General features: G+C 34.4%; 3 protein-coding genes across 6 annotated transcripts; 1 reads left to right on the top strand and 2 right to left on the bottom strand.

The window, feature by feature from the left end:
- The first annotated feature begins 1568 nt into the window (after nt 1-1568).
- Nucleotides 1569-10765, top strand: LOC121811492 (ATP-dependent DNA helicase RecQ-like). Its single transcript, XM_042212366.1, has 20 exons — nt 1569-1691; nt 1794-1906; nt 2019-2094; nt 2178-2320; nt 2635-2721; nt 3861-3944; nt 5010-5217; nt 5439-5524; nt 5753-5984; nt 6133-6256; nt 7336-7472; nt 7882-7990; nt 8257-8299; nt 8551-8716; nt 8958-9028; nt 9126-9219; nt 9453-9662; nt 9744-9947; nt 10050-10433; nt 10507-10765. The coding sequence occupies exons 1-20, from the start codon at nt 1659-1661 to the stop codon at nt 10630-10632; spliced, it is 2730 nt and encodes a 909-aa protein (XP_042068300.1). The 5' UTR covers nt 1569-1658; the 3' UTR covers nt 10633-10765.
- Nucleotides 10766-10871: 106 nt separating this feature from the next.
- Nucleotides 10872-12126, bottom strand: LOC121811493 (calcium uniporter protein 5, mitochondrial-like). Its single transcript, XM_042212367.1, has 2 exons — nt 11470-12126; nt 10872-11387 (listed from the first exon to the last, which is right to left on the bottom strand). Exons 1-2 carry the CDS (start codon nt 11827-11829, stop codon nt 10887-10889), a joined length of 861 nt encoding a protein of 286 aa, XP_042068301.1. The 5' UTR covers nt 11830-12126; the 3' UTR covers nt 10872-10886.
- A 2569-nt stretch (nt 12127-14695) lies between these two features.
- On the bottom strand, nt 14696-17837 carry LOC121742040 (TLC domain-containing protein 4-B-like). 4 transcript variants are annotated; one of them, XM_042135060.1, is made up of 9 exons: nt 17649-17837; nt 17301-17421; nt 16805-16893; nt 16577-16712; nt 16267-16341; nt 16039-16160; nt 15876-15951; nt 15393-15452; nt 14696-15037 (listed from the first exon to the last, which is right to left on the bottom strand). In XM_042135060.1, exons 2-9 carry the CDS (start codon nt 17403-17405, stop codon nt 14900-14902), a joined length of 801 nt encoding a protein of 266 aa, XP_041990994.1. In that variant the 5' UTR covers nt 17406-17421; nt 17649-17837; the 3' UTR covers nt 14696-14899. The 4 variants fall into 4 exon arrangements, with proteins under 4 accessions (XP_041990994.1, XP_041990993.1, XP_041990990.1 ...); XM_042135059.1 differs by having other exon boundaries at nt 17516-17652; XM_042135056.1 differs by lacking the exon at nt 17649-17837 and adding an exon at nt 17542-17612.
- Between the last annotated feature and the right edge of the window lie 7755 nt (nt 17838-25592).

The following is a 25592-nucleotide window of genomic DNA, read 5'->3' as shown; positions in this document are numbered from 1 at the left end:
AATAATGCACACCGACTAATAATGCACCATTATTTTGTAATAATGCAGATTTTCAGTTGAATAATGCACACCGACTAATAATGCACCATTATAGTGTAATAATGCAGATCATCTGGACCGTTGATGAATGAGATCTAACGGCCCATATTAAGAAGAATAAAGGATCTAAGGGATGAATAGGAGAATAACGCTCCCATATATATATATATATATATATATATATATATATATATATATAATTCCCACTTGTATTACTGTTTTGTTTTATTATTTTTTTCATTTATGTAACCTTTATTTAGTTCATCCATAAATCATCTATAAATACCCTATCTAATTTTTGTTCACATAAACAAAAATACTCACTCATTCTTCTCTCATTTTTCTCTATAAATTTTTTATTTGCATTTATAATTAAATTATATCTAAAAGTAGAGGACTAGACGGACAAACCAAGCGACCCTCCAAACTTCCACAACTTTTTAATAAGAATATTGTTCACCGCTATACCCACCGACACTTCGCGTATGACGCGGCCAGAATAAGCAACACAACACCATAAACTACACTCCTCATGTCTCGTTTGAACATGCAGCCGCCGCCACCTCCGGAAAAATTAATGATACTTTATTTTTAGGATTTTAATTATATAATTTTTAGTAATTTTTAGGATTTGAACTATGCAATTTTAAAATTTGAGAATTTAATTTATGTAAGTTTTAATTTTAAGAATTTGCAATGTGATTTTCAGATTTTTAATGAAGTTTTATTAATAATAAAATATTTATTAATTGTATTTTTAAATTAAAGAATAAAATAATAGAACCCATAAATAATTAAAGATTAAGATGAATTGTTGCAGCGGGTGTTATGTCTTAGATAAGAAATAAAATAAGAAATGATTAAAAGTAGTATATGATCCTAAAAAGAGTCAGTTTTTTACGGAGAACACTGTTGCAGATGCTCTTATAGAACGCAGATAGTGTAAAGACTAGAAAGTGCTTGACTAGTGGTGGCCTTCTTAATTTGATGATGGGCCTTTTATATCAGTATTTTCCTTTTCATCTTTTACCCTTTTGAATTCTTCCTCGATATCTCTGATCTCTCTATGTTTTTGTTTTTATTTTTATTTTTAAAATCATATTTAATTTTATTCATATTGGCTTAATTTTGATTTAGATATAAATTATTGACATAATTATACACTCCCTTTGAATAGACTAATCATGATGTGTGCTGTGTGCATACAGATAAAATTGTATTTAATTTTTGATGCGTCGTGTCAAAGTTAATTTTGGATTCACAGTTACAAATTTATAGTAGTAGTACACTAGTACATACTACTCTGTTTCATAATTTCCTTTAGGTTCGGTCATTTTATTTTTACTACTCCACTCTTTAGTAAATAAATTTCATAAATATAATGCTTATTATTAACCTTTTCTATTTCTACTTTCCTTCTTTATATTTTAAAACTCGTAATAATCAAAATGAAATATTTATTTAATACAAATTTCATGAAAAATGGCGGGAAGCCATATGTGCGGGAATAAAAAAAAAGAAAAAAAAAACACAGTAATAAGTGTACTACTCAACCACAGAATAACACCCTAATAAGGTCTCTGTATCTTGGCTTGGCCGACTGTTGTGTCACCGAAGAAATGCAAGGTCCATCAATGGAGTCCACTCTCAAAGTTCGTCGCTTATTCCTTTATTTTTTAACTATATTTCCATCGTCTTTATTTCCCTTCGTTGTGTCTAAGGGTTTATCGTTTGTTATATTATTTTGGCTGCAGAAATTCTTCGGATTCTCCACATTCCGACCTTACCAGAAAGAAATTGTGGACAGTATCCTGCAAGGTAGAGATTGCTTAGTGGTTATGGCGACCGGAAGTGGCAAGTCATTGTGGTAATTTTTCTAATTTTTGCTCCATTTTTTAAGCATTGTAAGTTTTGTAACCTTAGCTTACTATAATTACTGAAACTGATCAACTTTTGAAAAACCTACTCCGATGATAAAGCTATCAGGTGCCTCCTCTAATACTGAATAAGACTGCTGTAGTCATAAGCCCGCTCATATCCTTGATGCAGGATCAGGTACGCATTTTAGCCTATTCGTCATGCTTTCAGTTAATTTGTGGAACTGGTTTGGATGTAGTTATATCATGTTTTGTGATTAGGTCATGGCCCTGAAGGAAAGGGATATACGAGCAGAGTATCTTTCTAGTGCTCAGAATGATCCAAATGCCCTAACTAATGCTGAGAGAGGTCTGTATGATATTCTGTATATGACACCAGAGAAGGCCTGCATGCTTCCGAGCAGGTGCGTATCGTTTTTATAAGTATTATCTGCAGATGAAATTTGGTGAACTTGTGATAAAAAACTTTGATTTCATCTACTCATCCCTGTTAAGTAACCTCTTTATACATAGCTTGTGGTACAGATACTTTTTTATTGTAAAGAGCTACGTGCATAAGTTTTCCTTGACTGTTCCTACTCTGTCTGTTTCCATTTCTGATGCCTGTTTATTAGAGCTGAATGCTGATTTCTGTTCATTCTTAAAGCTATTTGATTACTTACTTTCTGTTTGACTTCTTGTATTGCCTTTCTCGTGATTTATGACGATGGTGCTGCAGTTTCTGGTCAAGATTACTGGATTATGGAATTTGCTTATTAGCTGTTGATGAAGCACATTGCATATCAGAGTGGGGACATAACTTCAGGTCGGTTGATTTTATAATGATTGTTACGTTTCTTTTTTTTTATATAACACAAACATATTGATTGTAAAATGTGTGTAAGGAAACCGGCGTATATGACTGTGAGACAATGAGCAGTTGAGTGGCTCATTGGGCAAGCCTCTTTCTAATATCTACTGTATTTCTTTGTTTTGCCTTATGATAACTATCAGTTGGGTTCACAATGGCGTGTGCTTTTCAGCTCACTTCACATAATGTCACTTATCATCTCTACTAGTTTCTGAAGTCTCTGGTCCTTTATGATCTTATCATGTCTAACTAAATGCTTTTAATGTGTCTCTCTTGCTCCTGAGAAAGCAAGATTCACATCAAAATAGACACTTGAGAAAAGGTTTACCTGCCCCTAGTCCCCAACCCCTCTTGTGTTCCCAGAGCTCTATGCTGTTAAGGATTTACTTCCCCTGAAAATTATCATTCCCCAAAGTAAAGATGTACTTATTGATTTAAGACATGCCTAACAATGTCTACTGGAAAGCATTTTAGTGTTTTTATAAAATTATCATTTTCTTTGCTTTGACTTGCTTTCTCTAAAGCACAATTTTATATTCTTTTAGTATATGTCCGTTCTTATTATTGAACTCTCAATTCTTTCAAACCCGGTATTCCTTCTTTCAAAATACATCTTTGTGCCACTAAAAAAAACTATTTTCTCCAACTGAAATTTAAGGGCACCCAAATAAGTAAATTTGTGACACTTTGCAGCCCAGTCGTCTAACACATTTTTGTTTCCTCACCTTCCCATATGAATAATTGAGGATATTCATATTATGAGCTAACTTTGGATCCTTAAGTTCAACATTTGATTATTTAATTTAATTAACCTTGGCTTTTCTGACCAACAAATAGTTTGCTGTCCTTGTTGGAACGGGTTTTATGAAGATAATTTTGATTCTTTGAATCCTCTTTTTTTAGTTTTTTGTTCATATGAGAAAGAAGTAGTATGATTTTACTAAACATTATCCTGCAACATGCACGTTCTCATGTTTATGTTGGCACATTAGTATCATCAAACTTATCTGTGGTTCTGTCATGTTAAGTCACAATTATGTCAATCTTTCACCTGTGATATTCTCATCATTTCTTAAGGTTTGCCTACTATGCAGGGTGGAATTCAAACAATTAGATAAACTGCGTGATGTTCTTTTGAATGTACCATTTGTTGGATTGACAGCTACCGCTACTGGAAAGTAAGTATAGATCTATTTTCCATATATACTCGCACATTATCCAATTTTAAGTCCCTCCAATCAAGACAATGTATGTTGCGTACTCTGTTAGTAGAATGATAGAATCTACCTTGGTGATGTAGATCCGATCACTGTAGTGCTGCATTCAGTGATAACATGCCTCTGCCTGGAAATTACACACCATTTGTTTAACAAATTTCCCTCACACAGGGTGCATGTAATTTAAAATTTGGAAATTTTCTCATAGCCATTGGATTGCTATGTCACAAATTCAATACACAAGATCACAATGTTTTGCACTATTAAGACTGGTGTCCCTTGATGTACATAATTTTGTCAAACTAGTTATTTTGTCCTGAAATTGCAAGACAAACTTGTTTGTCTGCTGTATTGGTCTATGATTTATCATAGCAAATAGGAGTAGTCATCTAGGTTACAATTTTCATCTGGAATTTTTTGTGGTTATCCCATTGTGTAGTTTTATATTACACTCCTCACTTTTACTATAAGTGACATTTATATCTTATCGGGCCAACCCACAATAAGCGGCGTAGTCCAAATATGTACTCCCTCTATTCCTTCATAGTTGAGTCATTTTTCCATTTTGGGAAGTTCCTTCACAGTTGAGTCATTTCCATATAGGGCAACTTTTTTCTCTTTCTTACTTTACTCTCTCTTACTTTATTCTCTCTACTTTATTCACTTTATACTTTATTCTCTCTATCATTTTCTTTGTCTTACTTTTTTATCTATTTATTTAACACACCCAACATTCCTTTCTAAAACTCCGTGCCGAAAAGTTTCGCCTCAACTATGAAGAAATGGAGGGAGTAACTTTTTACTCACAAAAAGTTAGTAAACTTCAGTGGACCACTAGACCCTACCACTTTACACATAATACAGCTTTCTTAATCTATGTGTCCAATTCGTCTAGGCTTCTCTCTAATAGTGGGACGGAAGGAATATATTTTAGAATCCATGACTTATCATTCTTTTTCCAGTGCAATTTTATTATTATTCGATATGATTTCGTGCATTGCTTCCAGTAATTCTTTTTACTTCCAGGGTTCGTGATGATATCGTGAAGTCATTGAAGTTGCAATCTCCGTATATAACCATTGGCTCATTCGACCGCCAGAATCTCTTCTACAGTTGTCAATCTTTTGTCCGGGGCAGTGCTTTTCTGAACGAACTTGTGTCAGAAATCTCTACGTGTGCTGCTAAAACAGAATCAACTATAATATACTGCACCACAGTCAAAGATGTGGAAGAGGTATTCATGCTTCTCTACTCTAGCATCATATGCTATATCTTGTTTATATGCATAAGTTTGCAGGGAAAATATATTAAACCTTAATATATCCATATCACATCTACATTTAAAATGCATAGACTTTCAAAAGTTTATTTTATTTTCTGAAGAAGAAATTTCTGAGGCCCTAATATATTTGCACTGGAGCGTCTGATGCTGATTGTTTGTTATGGCTTCTTCAGGTCTTTGCGAGCCTTATGGAATCAAGAGTTCAGGCCGGAATGTACCATGGACAGATGTCTAATAAAGCACGCGAGGACTACCACAGGTCTATATATTTATAAACCTTCTGCATAACTGTAGTTGTTTTTTTACTAGTCTCAGGATACATGCTGCTGCAAATATGATCAACATAGATTTCTCTTTTTTTTATGTTTCCTGATGGTTTTGAGTATATGATGGATATATTCCATATGCTTATAATATCTTTTTGGTCTGAATATTGTGTCCATCAAAGCTTCTGAAATAGCAGTTGATGTGTCATGACTTCTTACAGATCCTTCATCAGAGATGAGTTTTATATAATGGTTGCAACTATAGCTTTTGGCATGGGCATTGACAAGCCTGATATAAGACATGTAATACACTATGGCTGCCCAAAGAGTTTGGAATCATATTATCAGGAGAGTGGGCGTTGTGGTAGAGATGGGATTCCTTCAAACTGCCGGCTATATTACACAAGAAGTGACTTTGGCAAGGGTGATTTTTATTGTTCTGAAGCACGCACAGTATGTATTTTGACTCTTTATATTTCAACTTTTTAATAGTTTCACATATATCTGCAGTTTCCTACCTCATTTTTTTTTCTTTGAATATCTTTTTGTTACACTGGTTCTGATAAAGGTTTTTTATACATGTGATGTGATGTTTAACCAGGCAGACCAAAGAGAAGCAATAATGGATTCATTTGCTGCAGCGCAACGTTATTGCATGGTGACAACTTGCAGAAGAAATTTCCTCTTAGGATACTTTGGAGAGACATACCCATCGTCTCGCTGTGGTATGAAATTATGTTACTGTTTCTTATCTAAATATTGTTTTTTTTTCTTATCTAAATATTATTGGACCTGCATTCTTTCCTGTTATTCAACTACCACATTTGCAAGTAGTGGCTGGAAGTTCAATTCTAAGAGAACCAACCATTCTGAGTTCTCATATTTGCGCATTTATATGATCTAGATCTACTTATCAGTTCATATTTTTTCCTTTCTTCTACTAGCATCAAGTGAGTGCAAAAATGGTTAATCATTCTGAAACTAGACTCAGTGCCTTTTCTATTTAGTGACTCGAAAATGATTTCTACAAAATCTTTGTTTAACCTCTAAATAATGATGCATCATTCGAGAAATAATGTTGCAAACAGGGATTGGTTAGTCATCTACTAAGTAAAAAACTTTAAAGCATCATGATATCATCACAGACTTTGCTGATAATAAAATGAAGGTGCCTGAATATTTGATTCCTTCAGTTAGAGCAGAAGTCGACGATTAGATAAGATTCGCAACTCTAAAATTGGATGTGCTTCAAAATCTTTAAAATGAAGATTAGGTAAATTTGTCTTGTTTTAATATTGAGAGTGTGGTTTTGTCCTATTAATAAATCTGATGTATGGGTAAAAACCTCAAAGCATAATGTCTTATTGATCACAGCTGGTTGCATAGGTTGTGGTCTTAGTCCCAATGTACAAAAAGGAAGAATGCATAATCTTTAAAGTCATTTTATGGTTTACTAAACGCCTAAAACTATTAGATATTACTCCCTCCGTCTTCAAAAAATAGACTAGTTTTACCATTTTCGGCCGTCCCCCAAAATTAGACCAAGTCTAAATATGAAAAGTTCTCAACAAATAATAATCCTATGCATCATTTATAATTTGAGCCCCACAATCCACTAACACTCCTTCCACTACCTTTTCCCCCTCTCTCTCTTACTTTTTTCCCATATGTCTCTTACTTTACCAATTGCACATTAAAACTCATGCCATTTACTAGTTTGTCTATTTTTTAAGGATGGAGGGAGTATGTGTTAGACATTATATATTTCTTTTACATTAGAGTCTGCTAAATATGATTTATGCAGGGACTTGTGATAATTGCACCAGCTCAAAAAAAGAGATTGATATGTCTAGAGAGGCATTTCTTCTTATGGCTTGCATTCAATCATGTGGGGGACATTGGGGTCTCAATTTGCCTATTGATGTACTTCGCGGATCCAGAGTAAGCTTTTGTGCTGATAAAATATATAGTGATAAGCCATTATTACAAGCATATAGGAAGTTAGCATACTCTAAAAAGATTCATTTTTTTCCAAGTAGTTTCATGAGCCTCAACATCTCTTTTGTTGGTTTTTGTTCGTCTCTACAAACAACTTTTGTTTTGGGGGTATGCAAAAGTGTGAGTGAATTAGCTGTAGTTCATTCTCGTCATTGCACTTCTATATCCTATTCTTACAATTGGATCTCATTTAGAATCCTCATTGCACTTCCATCTCCTATTTTTACAAATTGGATTTCATTGATCTGTTTTGGTTCAAGGCGTCAAAAGATATATTCATCTAGTTATATTTGTAGATTCTGCAGTATTCTATGTTCTTTCTATATAATTATACCTTCCTCTGTGTTTGCAGTCCAAGAAAATTCTTGATGCTCGTTTTGATAAGATTCCGTTCCATGGTTTAGGAAAAGATATGTCAGCTAATTGGTGGAAGGCACTAGCTTCTCAATTAATTGCACAAGGTATATAATAGGAGCCTTGCTTTAAAAATGATTTGTGCTAAGTTACACACTCTTTCATATCCAGAATTTATGAGAAGAATTCCCAATATCCCTAGTGTCTTTCCGATTTTGAGATATAGAAACTCCTCGAGCAATATACTTTATTCATGCACTATTCTCTAGGACCAGATAACATTAAACTAGTGGATAGCATTATTTCTGATTGCAATATTAAATGCTCTACCACTAGACTACCTTATTCACCATCAATTCTACACTGGCTGCAGATTATTTGGTCGAAACCTTCAAAGATATATACAAAAGTATAAGGTATGTATTTTTACTACACTATCGTGATAAAAGGCTGGTCTTATAATATTTTCCAGAAGTATCATTATAACCTCTTTACTAAGTAGGCGATGTATATGAGCAAAGAAAACCCCCAGACCATGCTAGAACTTGAGCTTTTCTAGAAAAGCTCAAGTTCTTTACTCCTTGGCCCATCTTCACAAGGGTGTTGATATACGTAGCATATGCACTGAACTTTCATTGCCCTGAACAAGTCTTCTTTGTTGTACCAGAGTTGGAACAAAAGGAAATCAGTTTTTGACTTCCTGCAACCCTGATTATCAACCTCCATTATATATAGCACTGACTCCAGAATTGGCGGGTGAGGATGCGATCAAAGATGGAACTGGTAATGGGATTGTTGACAATTCGGGTCAGGTTTCGAATGGATTATCCCAGGTATAGCTACTCGCTAAAGTGCTAGTGTTCTAGATAGAAGCACAAAACAATTTAGATAACTGAAAGTGCAATGACTGTTAATTGGCAATCAGAACATAAAGTACATTTTTTACAACATCCAATCTACTTCACTTATATAGTTAGGTTTCGATATTTCTCTTGTTTTTCACATTTGCATGAAGTTGGACTAAAAGAACATGGCTTCACTAGTATGTTTGTACTTATTACTTATGTGGTTTAGGCTGAGGATAAGCTCTACAAAAAGCTTTTGGAAGAGAGAATGAAACTTGCAAAAGCACACAGAACTGCTCCGTAAGTTCTTAGTTTTCCTTATATTCATCGATCACTGATTGTGCTCTATGCTTGAGAAAAAACAACTCATGATGATAAAGAGTTTTTCACCTTTCAGGTATGCATTATGTGGTGATCAAACATTAAGAAGGATTACATTGACAAGGCCTTCAACAAGAGCTAGGCTAGCAAATATTGATGGTGTGAATCAGGTACACTTGTTTTACAAATTAAGACAGTAAATGTGTTAACTATCACTCATCACGATCGTACTTTTCAAATACAGTGAGGTAATTTAAATTGGCTTTTTAGGAAGTGAACATCTTCCACTGACTGGGTTTTTGTTTCAATGACTTCATGTTTTATTCTCAACATAAAAATTATCCCTTTCATTCTGTTTTTATACAATTGGGTCTCTAATGTGCATATTATGAATTTTCTGTAGCACTTTTTAAATACATATGGAGATCGTTTACTGCAAAGCATTAGGCAGCTATCCCAAGAAGAGGGTCTTAATTTGGATGGGGAGCCAAGTGTAGAATCTCCAATGCAAACTAAGGTTGCGACAATTCACAGGAAAAGAAACTTATCACCAGCAAAGTTCGAAGCTTGGAAAATGTGGCAAGAGGATGGCCTTACAGCCCAAAAAATTGCTGTAGGTCTCTTAAAAGGGCATACTAGACTAGTTACATTCATTGCACAATTTTCTTTATAGTAACATCCTAGTTTTTTTCAGAATCATCCTAGTAGAGCAGCTCCAATAAAAGAAGAAACAGTCTTGATGTATATAATTGAAGCCGGAAGAGAGGGATGTCCTATTGACTGGGCCAGATTATGTCTTGAGGTTGGACTGACACAGGAGACATTCAGCAACATTCAGGAAGCCGTTTCAAAAGTTGGGACAAATTTAAAACCTATAAAAAACGAGTTACCTGAAGAGGTTTGATATTAGACAATACTATCCTGATGCAATCATGTTAGATTATGCACTAAAATGACAAACATGATCTCTGTAAGTATGACCATGTTTTGTAACTCTTAGGTGACCTACATTCAAATAAAGGTTGGCTTGCTGATGCAAGAGATGCAAATATCGACTGAAGTAATTGCATCTACCCATCAGCAAAGCTGTGAAGTAGACAACTTCAAGAAAGAGACATCAGAACTCTTGGGAGGATCCACCAGCCTTACATCCAAGACTGAAGGCACTCAGTCCAATACTGCGCCATTGGCTGACAGTGGGGATCATCAGATGAAAGTTGACAGCGCGATGAATGATAACTCAACTGGAAAATCTGAGAATGCAGATGACTTCACTTGCTCTAGGAAACGCTTGAAACTTGACGAAGCACAAGCAGTGCAGTCTGTTGCTTTGGAAGCAACAGAGGATTCTGTACTTGACTGGCTCAAGAACTTCAAAGATGGGGTAAATGTTTGAACTTGCAAATAGGCAAATTGGTTTTATTCGAAATCAAATCATTAATGTAAGTTATATGTAGGTTCTGCTTTCGGATATTGTGGAGCATTTCAGTGGATCGAGAGAAGAGTCGGTGATCAATGTCCTAAATTGTCTCGAGAGTGAGTTTTTTATATTCAAGAAGAAAAATCTCTACCATCTTATGTAATGAATTGGGTCAGTTCCTAGTGTGAGTTCACTTTACTACCTTAGTAGATGGAATTCTCTCTTTCTTGTTGATTTCATGTATAGCCTCTTTTTTAAGGGAGCCTTTTTCTAATGGAAAAATCTTGATTATCTAAGATGGTGTTATTGGATAGCCTTCAACAATGATACAGTTGAATCAGAAACTGCATATAAAATTACTCAGAAATGAGAGTGGCTAAGGCAGCCACCTAAAAGAATAGAAGGAAACGATAGGTGTTAGTTTTGGTTAGAGTGGTCTTGCAGAAGATCATGCGGATCGATGTCGAGGCCGATCTGCCTCTTGACGGATGCACATGTATACTGAGGCATCCTGGAGTGCTTCTGCAGCTCGATGAACCTAGCCACGTCAAAGTTGTGCCTCTTGATGAGTTTCCTCTGCCTGGCCAGGAAGAGCCTCATGAGCAGGTCCTGGTAGCTGGGGTCTCTGGAAGTGAACATGAAGTAGGCGTAACCTGCCACGATCCCTGCTGTGGTCGTGAAGAAGGCGATGGGCTCCATCACGTCCCACGAGAACTCCCAGAAGGTGAGGCGGAAGAAGAGCCCTGCCTGCATCACAGTCAGCCCCAGGCCTGCCCACAGGATTCCGCGCACCTGCTTGTGCGCAGCCATGTCGATCTCTTCTTTCTTCTCTTGCAGCTTCTGCAGCTCTGCCTTCCACGACGCCTCCTCCTCCGGTAGGAGAGCCAGAGGCACTGCTTTCCTCACTAGATCAACCACCTGTATTTACACAAGAACAAATGCCTTGATCAAATGATCATATATAGTTATCATCATTGGAATAAGATTTTTACCGACCTACCTTATCAGGATGGAGGTAAACTCTGTCGCAGAAGAGCAGGACGACGTCGGCGTCGTCTAACACCCGAGCGAAGGCCGCAGCCTCATCGGTGGTGGTGACGACTCCTGTGGTGCGGCAGATTTTGACGAGTTCATCGTAGGGTATTACTTCCTTGCCTTCCTTCCTTAGCTTCTCCTTGAGCGCCTCCACATTCGCCAGCCGCATCGCCTCAGCATGACTCGTCGTTGCTTTCGCTTTCACGTTCCCGCTCTTTTCCTTACCTCCGGTGCTGCTGTGCCGAGCCAATGACGGGCCAATCAACCGATACGCAGGTCGGCGCGCGGTCCGTCGCAGAAGATTGATCCCCAGAGTTCGCAACATGTCGATCAAAATCAGAAAAAAAGGTGGACCAGTGATGAGTGATTGAATGTGGTTAGATGATGTCGTGTGGCATTAGAGAAGAATGATAATGGTGGAGATGGAGATGATGCAATGAGAGACAAGTGTGGAAGAGAGAGAGAGAGAGAGAGAGAGGTTTGAGATGTATTATATTTTTCTATGTTAAGTAATATTTAGCAAATTTGAAATCTGTAGTGAGTATTGAATTAATGATCCATATTTTCCGTTATTAGAGTGGAGATGTGAAAGACTTCTAAATAGATTACCTGCGCTACTCTTTTTTTTGTTTAATAAGTTCTGGCATATATAGTAGTAGGAATTTCATTTATTGTTTTTGTTCAAAAGATGTGGTCATTGTTCCTCTTTCTATTTTAGTTGAATTTAAACTAAAATTTAAAATAAATACAAGTGTATCAAAATATACATAAGCTTTTACCTTTAGCATTGTCAAAATTGCACTCACTTCTTTGTTAAAATTGTACGAGTACCACATGACGTGCCAAATTAGTACTATTAGGTCCATTCGATTTAAAAGGTATGTATTACTATTATATTCAGATTTAATCTTACGACTCAATCATACATAAATAATTATATGATAATGAGTTATAGTCACTGCTATCTTACTATAATAATCTTATAACTTAATCATAAATAAATAATTATATGATAATGAGTCATGAGCAATCAAACGGCACAATAAAAAATGATTAAATGTATAAGTTAGATTACTGGAAAAGTATCATTTTTATTTCAAGATTCTTAACATTCTTATTTGATAGTCACAGCAGTGGTCAATAACTTGCTGCTTGCAAATTCAAAATTGTAAGCGTAATGACTTATTTCCATGCACAAACGCAGGCACGCAAAGCTATACTTTAATGGTGTTGTTTGAATCTAATTCAAATCTCGTGATTGGTCGTAATATAATTTATACGATCACATCACATTTAAATTTTAAAAATAGAATATTAATATTAATTAAAAAAATGCAATTGTAACCTACCATGACACCATGTAGACAGCGGAAAAAGTATTATCATATCCAAAAATGGACTGGAAATTAAATGATGTGTTCTTATCAATTTGCTTTTAGCCTAGAACTGGATGCAACTATGCATGCAATTGTTCAAATAGGAGTAATTGATTATGATATCCCTGGTACAAAAATTACTTAATTAATTATATATACAACTCCATATATAGCAAATCTAGGGTTTATTCGGTTAATTGTAACTATCAAGATTAAATATTAAGGATGCAACAGAAAAAAATCAAGTTATAATTACAAATAATTGTTGACAAAAAATAGATGAGGAAAAGGAGATATAGACGTAACTAGAGTATTTCACATTTAGAATAAACAAAACTATTACACGGTGCCGGATAAATTTACACCAAAAGTTTACACACAAAGGAGGAGGAGATAGAGACGTAATTTACACCAAAAAGTATTTCACCAAAAGGAGAAGAGAGAGAGACGTAATTTACACCAAAAGTTTCTCAAATTCTACTTATATAGGAAAGAATAAGTAGCAAGTAATATTTCTTCTTTTATAAAATAAAAAATAGAGAACTTAAAATAGGATTTACCTATTCTATAGTTTGTAGGTTATTGCAATAAACACAATATTACCACGTATGCAATAAAGGTTTGCAGGCTATTGTAACTCTAGTTAGTACATAGTCGTCTGTCTTAAGCTTAAAACTTTCCATCTAAAATTAGAGTTTAATAAACTAATACTCCATTAGGAATTAGTAGTAATCAACGATTAAAGATTTATTAATTATTCTTTACTAGTTTACTTAGAGTTTACAATCCGTAAATATGGTATTTCAATCCATAGTTAAGGTTTATTAATCTAAAATTATGATTTAATAATCCACAATTAAGGTTAAATTATTAGGTTAATTAAATACTGATTTTAAAATTAAAAAACAAAGAGTTGGTCAGTTAAAATGGGTGATCCAAGATCAAAAACCTCACGGCCATGTTTGGTTGGCGGGAAAGTAAAGTTGGCAAGGAAAATGATTCTTGGGAAAATGAAATCCGAGAATATGATTTCTAATAACTTTACTTTCCCGTGTTTGGAAAATATCAAGATTTGAAAGTATATATTTGATTTAAACACTAAACTAAAAATATACTTATCATTTTTTATTTATAAAAAATAATAATACATATTATTTAATAAATTATTAATTACAAATGATAATAATTATATTATTTTATTTATTATTACGATTGATAGTTTAAATATGGATTATACATCATAATATATAATAATATAATAATAAATAAGATTATTATTATTATTATTATTATCATTATATTTACTTAATTTTTAATTGATTAATTTTATAATTTAAAATTTCACTACAATTTTATTGTTAATTACTAAATTATAAATTAATAATTATTATATTATTATAATTATATTTAATTATTTAATAAATTATTATTATTCTTATGATAATAAAAATAAAAATAAAAATAAATATTAATAATATAGTTATAATTATGATAATTTGAATTATAGTTATTTATTATCCTGAAATTAAGTATGGTTTATACTTTTAAATTATTTTTAAAACATTGTAATAAATAATAACAATAAAAATGATGATGATAATAATAATAATAATAATAATAATAATAATAATAATAATAATAATAATAATAATAACTGTACTATATTGCATTAAATATGTAAGAATCCTTAAACTGGGAAAAAGAATACCTAAGAAAAGTTAGGATTCAGAATCCTGAAAAGTTGTACTAACTTTCCTTGTTTCAGGATTTTGATTACTTTCCTAGTTTGATTAAAAACGGAAACAAACACAGGAATTTAAAATTTAAGGAATCAGATTACTTTCCCAGATAGAATCCTGGCAACCAAACATGGCCCACAAGTATAAAGAATCAGAGGTAAAATGCTGAGTAATATTACAGAGGAAAAAACAAACTTGACTAACAGCAAATGCTGAAGGGTGTGTAGATTCTAGTTGAGAGTTGATAGTAATTGGATTGCCTCATGAGAATGGTAAAAAACTATTGACTGTGTCTAGCCTTGCTCAACGTCCTCACCATACCTCTTGCGATTTTCCAGAACCAGAACAAGTTCATCGTCGCCAACACAGGGGGCACCGTAAGCAAGCTGTAAAATCCTAGTGGGTACACTAGTTTCACCTGCCAAACACCAATAATGTATGCACAAACCTAATCAGAACCAGGGGTCGTGATAACCCGTTTCTTGGGTATCACTCGAAGGCTTCAAACAGGCAATACACATGACGATTCTAGCTCACTTAAAGCGGACATGCCTTTATCAATGTAAGCATATATAATGTCTACTGACCAAGGAAAACTTTCAAATCATGTATTTACGCAACGGTCCAAGTGTGATGAGATGATAACCAAATACTATTCCAGCTGAATAATAGAACCATTAATCTATTCCAATTTCCAACCAAATCACATGATTGGGGAGCATGCTTACAACTAGAGATCGAACTGCATTATTAAACGTTATATGCTCGCTCACCTGATCAAAATGGACGTACATGTGGTAGAAGTAGAAAACAAATAAAAAGATCCTTGCAACCTGAGTATCAAAATGAAGTGTTATAACCATCATGACATACATGAAACAAAATAGATGAAAGGAAACAATGTATATAAAACATCATGACAAATCATATAATAAGAATGTCAATTATATCAAAAGATGCAAATATAATCAACTTCTGTTTCAAGATAATCCATACCATGCTGTCAAACACAAAAGGTAGTTGGTAAAAGAGAATAAAAGAAAGAGACCAATTGTAAACAGGACTTCATATAGAGAATTCAGCTAATGCATTTAATGAACTAGAAATGTTGTTTGTATCTCCATTAAATTTTTCTAGAACATCTTGCAGAAAGTTAGGTTTGGGAAGTTAATTGAGTTTCTTTACTACAAATGCCACTAAAAATATGAAAATAGAAAACGATCTGATGAACTTTGTTCAAGTACAATGGTACGTACCAACCAACCCAAGAACAGAGTAACACCGTTGTAAATATATAGTTTGGAGTTCTTCAGGCCGGCAACATCAAGATACCTGAATGAGTTAAAAGGAATAAAGGACTGGCAGGAGTGTAAAGGATACCAAAGAGAATGCTACAAAATCTCTGCTTCCGAAGATTACCATCGTAGATTAACAAATGGGGTTGTGCTTTCAGTGAAGAGAACCATTAGTATATAAATTTGCGCTTGACCGCTGAAAAGTGATTGAGTAATTGCAAACAAGGAGAGTCCGTGATGTATGAGCTAGCAAAAGAAAAAATCCTGACTATCAACATCCTAGGTAACTGAGACAAAAAGCTATACACGTAACGTAAGACACTTGAATATTCATTTAGAGAAGGCCACTTACATACTCCACTCCACCTAAGGCAGGATATTGATAGAGTATCATCGCCAAGTCTGATAAAAAGTACCCAATTGAGACCTGCATCATTAAGCCAAAACATATTAGAAAAGCATACCATAACCCATAAATAAGATCTGCAATTTTGTAACTGGTTCCTGAAATAGTAAGTTTCCTGAAAGAATCCAAATAATGAAGATCGGGACAGCTATCTACATTCAGGTTCTCTGATCAAGTATGCTAAGTTCCAGGGTGATCAAAACGCAATTTTTATTATTAAGTCGTTGCGACTATTATGAGGCATTTATTCACATACCCCCAGTGTAGTGTTTGAAAAGCTTGAAGACCGATTGATGACCAACTGCTCTCGAGAATCGTAAAAAAGGTCAGAAACGAGCAAGAGATACAGAGCACAAGCTGATGCAACGATGGCGTGGAAGGTGGAGAACCCCCTACACAAACAATCAGCCACCATTTAAATTTCAGATGCAATAGCAATTGCCAGATAACAAACAGATCCATGATAATAGGAAACAAGCATTACCTGTTGTCCCATTCTAGTTTCTGTTTCCGGTTAAGTCTTCTGTACTCCTTCACCAACGACGCACTAATCACACCGGTTAAGTCATATACCTTCAAGAACAAAACATGAGCTCTTTAAAACGAAATCTAAAGCCCGGAAAACGTGCTGGCTAGTTAAGAGCCGGGGAAAACATGCCGGTCGCTAGGATCAATTCTCTAATCAATCATGTACTATCTTGCTTGTTCAGCTCTTGTGCCTAAACCCTAAACCTCTAAATTTTTTATTTTTGATTTTTTTTTTCCGGAAAATTTTTGATAGTAGCCTACATACATACTATTGAAGTGGAAACCAAACAAAAACAACACAGAAGTAGTACTCCACAAATTAACATCACAAAGCAATTTTCCTCTGAAACAAGATTTGGCGGAACAAATATATTTTCCAAATTCAGCTAAACACATGGCAACTAACTCACAACACAAAATGAACAGAGAGAGAGAGAGAAGGAGGCGCTTACAACTTTACACATCAAAATACCAGCCAAAACAGAGGAGAGCCAACCTAATTGCTTGGTGGAAGTAGCCACAGTAAAAAACCCAGCACCCATTTCCAAACCTCTCATCCGTTTTCCTCTTTCCCTGCAGATAAACATACTTCAAAAGGGAAGGCAAATAAAAATAAACAAAGGTCCATTAAATGCATATTGTTGGTGTCAATTCATCTGTATCGCACCCATACACCATCTTTATTACTATTACCACAAGAAGAAGCAGCAGCAATTATTAAAAGAAAAGAGAAGAAAAAAAGGGAACATAGATAGAAGTATGAACAAAATTGAGAATCGAAAGAAATGGAAGAAACGAACTTGGTGGTGAGTGGCAAAGAAGAAAACGACAAAGGAATGGATTGGGTGTCTGAATTTGTTATTGGCTTTGGACTGCTTCTTCAGGTTTGACGAATTTGGTGTGCATTGAATGCGAGCAGGTAGAGGAATTACGGCTCAGCTAAACGCCATGAATGATTTTTTAGCTACCACACACGCGCGACCGCCAATTTAGGGGATTTGTGTTTGTTTATACACAAGTACAGACATTATTTATCATTGATGTCACTTTATGATAAAATTAAAGATGGATATAAAAGAAGAGTGATGCTAAATGGCCATAATGTGGCCGGCCATAAAAAGTTAATTTAATCCATTTACATGTATAAAAAAATTAGAATTATCGATATAAACTTATATGTGTGTGAATGGACTTGTGAGTTGATACTTATCTTTGAATTTCATTACGTAAAACACATTAATATCACGAATTACTGTATACGTTGAGCAACAATCAAGAAATGACAGAAGTAATAAGTTGAGCAAAAACTACGAAAGAACAACACTAACATGTTGAGCAACATATAATGAAGATGTTATAAAAGTAAAATCAAATAGTATTAAACCAAAAATTTGAAAAAAATCAATTTTTTTTGTTATTTACTTAATTTATGGCTGGCCATAATGTGGCCGCATAGCATTATTCATAAAAGAATAGCCTCTCAAATCCTCGTAAGCAGTGTGCGCGAAGAAAACAATAATAAATTTGGAGGAAAGATAGTTGAAATGAGGGGGTATGAAAATACAAAATACTGTTTTTATCAGACCCAAAAAAATACTTAATTTTTGGTATGGTAAAAGTATAAATATTCGTGGTATACCAAAAATGGCACATACCGGACATGCGGTATCAATATCACTGAATGTCTGATATATACTGCATATCTTGTATATACCGATCATATATATTTATATATTATAATTATACATTAATATATTTGTTAAATAATTACATAACTTGAATATAATTTTTTCTATGAATAGAGGTATTACAACATGTCAAATCGTATTTTATTTACTAAAATATGATACAGTATACCGCAGTAACGATACGGTAACAATATCGAAAATTTATCATACAGAATTTTTCGGTATAATGAATATTGGTATATCAAAAAATTTGGTAAGGTATAGGTAGGATATTTTCTTAAACCGTAATTTTCGATACGATATGCAGTATGACATTCTCGGTGCGGTATACCTTAACCCCACATCTAGTTGAAATAAACAGTTTCGAAACTACAATAATATTTTTTAGAGGAATGAGAAAGTAATAGTACTCTTCCGTCTCATGAAAATAGACAGTTTTGAAATTACGTGAGTTTTAATGTGTAACTGGTAAAGTAAGAAATAATAATTATAAATGTAGTTGAAGTTGTATTAGTGAATAGTTGAACTCACATTATTAGTAGTGAAGAAGTTTCCATAAATGGATAGGAGTATCTATTTTTAAGAAACATAACAAAATGACAAAATGATCTATTTTTATAAGACAAAGAGAATACTAAAAATTTTGGGAGACCATGATGTGAATCAAATATTTGATCTTTCTTTCGTTCATTTCATGTGGTTTTATTTATGTTTTGACTCACAAATATGTTACTACCCCCGTCCCATAATATGAGTCCACATTTGACTCGGCATGAACTTTAAGAAATGTATAGAAAAATGAGTTGAAAAAGTTAGTGGAGTAATGGTCTCCCTTTTATGTATTAGTTTCATAATAAATGTGAGTAGAACGTGAGACCTACTTACCATTTATAGTAAAAATAAAAGTGGATTCTTATTGTGGGACGGACTAAAATGGCAAAAGTGGACTCTTATTGTGGGACGAAGATCTCGCTGAAAAGAGATCTAATTTTGCTCGAAATCATGATTCTCATAAAAAAAAGGCCACAAACGCCATACAACGCGTGCCCAAGCAACATTCTCCACGTGGGCTGTGCCATATCGACCAGATTGATTGTAGAAGAACAATTCCATCAAGTAAAGCCATCATCTCCAACAGAAGAGCATCATGAACTACCGAATTTCCATTGTTTTTGGTGTTCTTGAGTTTAACATATTTGGTTAAACATGTCATTGTTGCTCCAAACATGTAATTAGACGTAAAATAATCGGTAGATTTCTTCTATACTATTTTCTATTCTTTGTTTGTTCATTACTGTCCTTGTAGAATGTCTATTTTACTATGTTAAATGTAATTATAATAGTACTCCGTATTTCTCTATTTATTTTCAACATCTCTTTAACTTGGATTTAGATGGATTATTTGATAATGTGTTATCAAATGAGAATCGTTTAGATGATAACTTAATGATGGACTATTTGATATACATAGTAAATAGTCTTTTAATATTATGCATCAATAGGAATTCTTGATCGTTGAAAATTCGTTTATAGGTTAGGAATTTAGTTAGGTATTCTTGTTAAGCATGTTTAATGCTTTCTAAGTTGAATTATTTTGTCGGTCCTCTCTTGTAAATTGAGTGTAGTACATCTGTATGTACATGGATGAATCACCGACTTTTTTAAGAGGGCAACAATCGCATCTCCTATTTTAGCACATTACCATTTCGGCAAACTAAGTCACCGACTCGCGTTCCGTTCCGGAGGAACGAAATCGCGAAGAAACCTGTAGTAGTCGCCGTTCCGTCGCCAGCCCGTTCCGTCGCCAGCCCGTTCCCAACCCGTCCCGCGACCCGCCACCACGCGACGCGGCACGAGGCGTCTCGCCACGCGCCGAGGCGACGTGGCCAGCTCCCAGGCCATGCGTGACGCCCACTCGCCTGCCCGCGAGAGGGCGTCGTCACGATGGCGCAATAAATATTTTTTTAAAAAAAATTGTAAATGATAATATTACCGTTTATAGCCGTTTTGTAATTTTTTTTTATTTCTTTACTCTATAAATACTTCTATTTCATACTCATTTCACTTACAAACACACATCTATTCCTCTCAAATCCTCTCTATTTCCACCCCAATTTTCATCTCAAATCAACTTTGTTTATTATTCGTGCAAGGACACGCGACTCTAGCGCCCACACCCAACTCCAAGAGGATCTAATTGAGCACATTTGGGCAAACTTTGGCGGATGAAATTATTAAATTGTGTACTTTTATTTTTTAGGAAATTATTAAATTATGTTTTTTTACGAATTTTATGTTGTAAGTTTATTTTATTTAATGAAGTGTGTTTTCTTAATTGAATTTGGTTGGAAATAAAATTAAAAAATGAAATTGAATGAATATTAATTTAAGGAACGGATAAGGGACGGAGGGTTGCAGGTTCCGTTCCTTAGTTAAGAAATAGAGTTAAAAAGTAGAGTGGGACCCGCAAATAGTAGTTTAAGGAACGGTATAGCAACAGCGTTGTGGATGACCTCATGTATCTTGTTTCGTTAAGTGGTACTTTTGGAGTCATTTTGTTAAACTCGAGTGACAATTGTGTATTGAAACATGTGCTCAAAATTATGCAGCAGCTATAGAGCCATATGGTTGGTTCATAACATGTTGTGATGAATTGCTGTATAAAAAAGGTTATGTAATGATATGAGATTACCATGTTGCAGCTTATTTAATCGGCCCCACACGCAATAAAAATATTACTCCTTGAGTAGTTTTGATCGAGCCTCATGCGGAGACACATACTATTGTCTGTTTTAGTCTATCCATGTTGTTGCCAAAATGTGGATACAATTTTTTTATATGATATACTACTCCAATTGATTATTCCATATTTGATTGATAATATGTGTAATTGATGATTATGTGACCTTTATTATTATACCAGTATAAAATAAAAGGAGGACGTTTAATATTACTGTTATAGGGATATATTCATTTTCTTTTCCCATATTGCCTCTTATTTCCTTTTTAATCTTAACCGTTGATCTTTGAAATCCTATTGCCTATATTTAGCCGTGTAAACAATTAATTTAATGTTTAAAATTTGTGAGAAGGGCTAAATTGGAACTCAATATTTTAGTTAGTTATCGTAATTCCTTAATTCACGTTCAAGAATATCTGCACGGTTATTCTTCTATGCAATGCGGTCCAGACGTGAATTCATCCACCCTTCACGCAATTGAATCTATGAAATTCCTTCAATTTCAATTAATTGAAAGAGAATCTAGGTCGATTGAAGAACAATTCAATTCAAAATCAATTTAATATGCAGGAATTGAAAGCGCATAGGTGAAGCTGGGGAACTCACAGGTCACCGTGAAAGGAGCGATGGAGCCGAAAGCCCTCGCCGATTACGTCTACAAAAAAACCGGCTAGCACGCCGCAATCGTGAAGGTCGATCCAAAGAAGAAAGAGGAGGAGAAGCCGAACGAAGAGAAGAAATCGGATGGAGAAAAATCCGACGCTAATAAACCGGAGGAGGAAGGCAAGGAAAGCAAATTCGGCGAGGCTGCTACGAATAATGCACCACATGGTAACGAGTAATTGATATAATTGACTATATAATGCACAATATGTGAACTGCAATGCATGCGCACAAGTTGTACCGTGTTCTGATGTTTGGCACACGTTTCTTGTTTCCCCTAAGGGTTTAATAAGTTTAGGGGCTAGGGTATAGTACGTAGACATTACTAACAAATTGTAAACCGATACCAATAATGCACCACATGGTAACGAGTAATGGATATGAATGACTATATAATGCACAACATGTGAATTGCAATGCATATGAATAAGATGTACCGTGTTATGATGTTTGGCACACGTTTCTTGTTTCCCCTAAGGGTTTAATAAGCTTAGGGGCTAGGGTATAGTACGTAGACATTACTAACAAATTGTAAACCGATACCAATAATGTACCACATGGTAACGAGTAATGGATATGAATGACTATATAATGCACAATATGTGAACTGCAATGCATGAGCACAAGTTGTACCATGTTCTGATGTTTGGCACACGTTTCTTGTTTCCCCTAACGGTTTGATAAGCTTAGGGGCTAGGGTATAGTACGTAGACATTAATAACAATGTTTAAAAATAGCGCGTGTTTGAGTTAAACATAATTAACGTATTATGTAATGTAAATATATACATAGTAAAGTTATTCTTAGGTTCATTACATGTCAGAACATGACATGCCATGTATGCATTTGCTGATCTCTTGGTTTTTTGTACAGTGGTTATTGTACCTGAATGTTATTTGGAGTAGAAGCCTCTTGTCGGTCGGAAACATTTTAATTAAATAATGCCATGCATCCCTGAATTCCGGCGCAACGTTTTAATTAAATAATGCACTTATTTGAGTAAATAATGCAGCTCATTGATATGTCGTATTCCCTAAAACATTTTAAATAATGACAATTTCTGGGTACATAATTCAACGGTTTAATCAAATAATGCACTTATCTGTCTACTAATGAATTTATATTCACTTTTAATATACCATGCATACTTCTCATAATGCATAATGTATTGCAAATAATGATAATTTAATTAAACATAATGCACAACTAAAAAAACGTAATGCGCTTTGTTTATTGCTGAATAATGATAAGTTCTCGAAATATAATGAAAGGTTTAATTCAAACAGTGCACATTTTCATATCGTTTTGATACATCCACTTATGACAAACAAGGCAACGCGGGCTCGATTAAGGGCGTTCAACACCCAATAAGCAAGATAACTGGGGATTTCCTTAATGTCAAAACAAAGGACAGCCCTAAAAATACAATCGATCACCCTTTCGTCCTTTAGTCTGTTTCGGCTCACTATCATCTCCGGGCGTACTAGGGCCTACCTCGGCCAACCTATACCTAAACTTTTTCGCCAGCGCAACGGGAATAACATCGTCCACTGCATCGTCTATGTCTAATCTAAGTTGCTTCTCTGATATGGAACAAACAAAATATTAAATCAGAAAATTATCACTTAATCAGAATACATAATGATATGAACTTTTAAAGGATAAATTCATATATCATATCAAATAATGCATGAATCATACGAAAATTATGAGTTAAAAATGACCGATAATGCATAACACATGGCAAGTAATGCACATGTGATACATACACTACCTGTTTCACAATGTATGTACAAATACAAATTACCTTTGATAATGCATAATATACATCAGTTAATGTAAATATCATGATACATAATGCATTGTCTAAACCCAAGAATGCACATGTATTACATACAAAGTTTATTAACCCATATAAAGAATACCAGTCAACATGTACAACATACTCCAACAGATGCATAATTACAGATTCACACTGCACTGCCCACACCAAATAATTAACATATTTAATCTTGACTGAGTAGATTAACCAACACAACCAATACCCTTATGAATGCATAATATACTCAACATAATGCATAAATCATTGTACATAATGCACATTCTAACCTAAATAATGCACATATATAATCTGTCCTGAGTTTAGTCACTAAAACACATAATACCCTACACATTGCATAATTTACTACACATAATGACAATTTAAATATATACATAATGCACTACTCAAACCAAATAATATGTACATGTACTCTTGACTTAGTTGCTTAAACAATACACACAATACCCTTAAAATGCATGATGTACTGCAGATTATGACAATGAACATGTTCATAATGCACTTCATAAACAAAATAATGCAGATACAAATAAAAATAATGCATATAAAATTCTTTGAAGAACCACTTTTCGCAAAACAACAACAGATCCTATTACATTTATTAATATTTTTTCAATAATGAAACCAACTGCATATGCAATGCGGTTTTAACATGGCCTAATGCGCACTAAACAGACATGCAATTAACCTTCCACACACTCAACACATGTGGTTTTGAATTGCACAATTAGCGACTCAAATATACCTGCAGCTTGTGAAGGTTGTGAGCGCGGTCGACCTCGATTAGGCATTTTGGATCTGGCAGAAACCAAAAAACCATAAGATACCGAAATTTATGTCTATTGAACCGAACCCAATATCACGACAGATTCGGTGAAAATCATGAACAAAGAACAAGTTATTTCTGAAATTTCTGCGTCTCGACATATTCAAAGTTGCAATTTTAACAATTCGGGTCTGCAAAATCGCCCAAAAAAAATGCCCACGTCCCTTTTCAAACATACCTAGACGAAAGGAGTCGGTGTTTAGGAGCCGATGTAACGCCGGTAGCTAGTTGTCGGCGAAATTTGTGTGCACTGCTGCTAATTCTTCAAACGCGGCGACGGGGAGTGAGATCTAGGGTTTTCGGTAGTGGAGAGAGTGGAGGGAGTGGTTTTGGTGGTGTGCGTAATGAATGATGAAAGAAGAAGAGTCGGATTGTTACAAACCCGTAAAATTCGCAGATACCAAAATAGGGCAGTTCATTTATCGTCAAATGTCAATAATAACCATGTAATGCATACAACCACCTTCTATAATGCAACACGGAACCAGATTTATAGAATCAATCTGATCCGTTGATGCCTTAGATCTAACGCGTAATATTAAGAAGGAAAAATGATCTAAGAGTTGAAAAGGAGAATAAGGCTCCCCTACTGTTATATCCATAAACAGTCAAACTAATTTATGAAAACTAAACAGAATAGATGATAGCATCCATATTAAATTAAAACTAATTTCTGAAAATTAATCAGAGTACATAATAGTAGTATACTTTTGTATTTGCGGAATAAGAAACATGATATGTTGATATGGAACTTATACATATGTAATCAGTAAATGTTATTTATTGGAGTATAACTAAAGCCAAACATAATTGACTAATTTTACAGACTGATGAGATAAATGATTCAATAATAATTATTATTAAAATAAAAAATAAAATAATAACCAATCCATGGATTGCTCTCATCCATTTTGATTTAACCGACATCTTTCATCAAAATGGTGTGGGGCGCTGTTCAACTTTCATTCTATGGCCTTAAAATTAATA

The sequence above is a fragment of the Salvia splendens genome, chromosome 7 (assembly GCF_004379255.2).
Source record: "Salvia splendens isolate huo1 chromosome 7, SspV2, whole genome shotgun sequence".
NCBI classification, from domain to species: Eukaryota; Viridiplantae; Streptophyta; class Magnoliopsida; order Lamiales; family Lamiaceae; genus Salvia; species Salvia splendens.
This window is presented reverse-complemented; position numbering and strand designations above follow the sequence as displayed.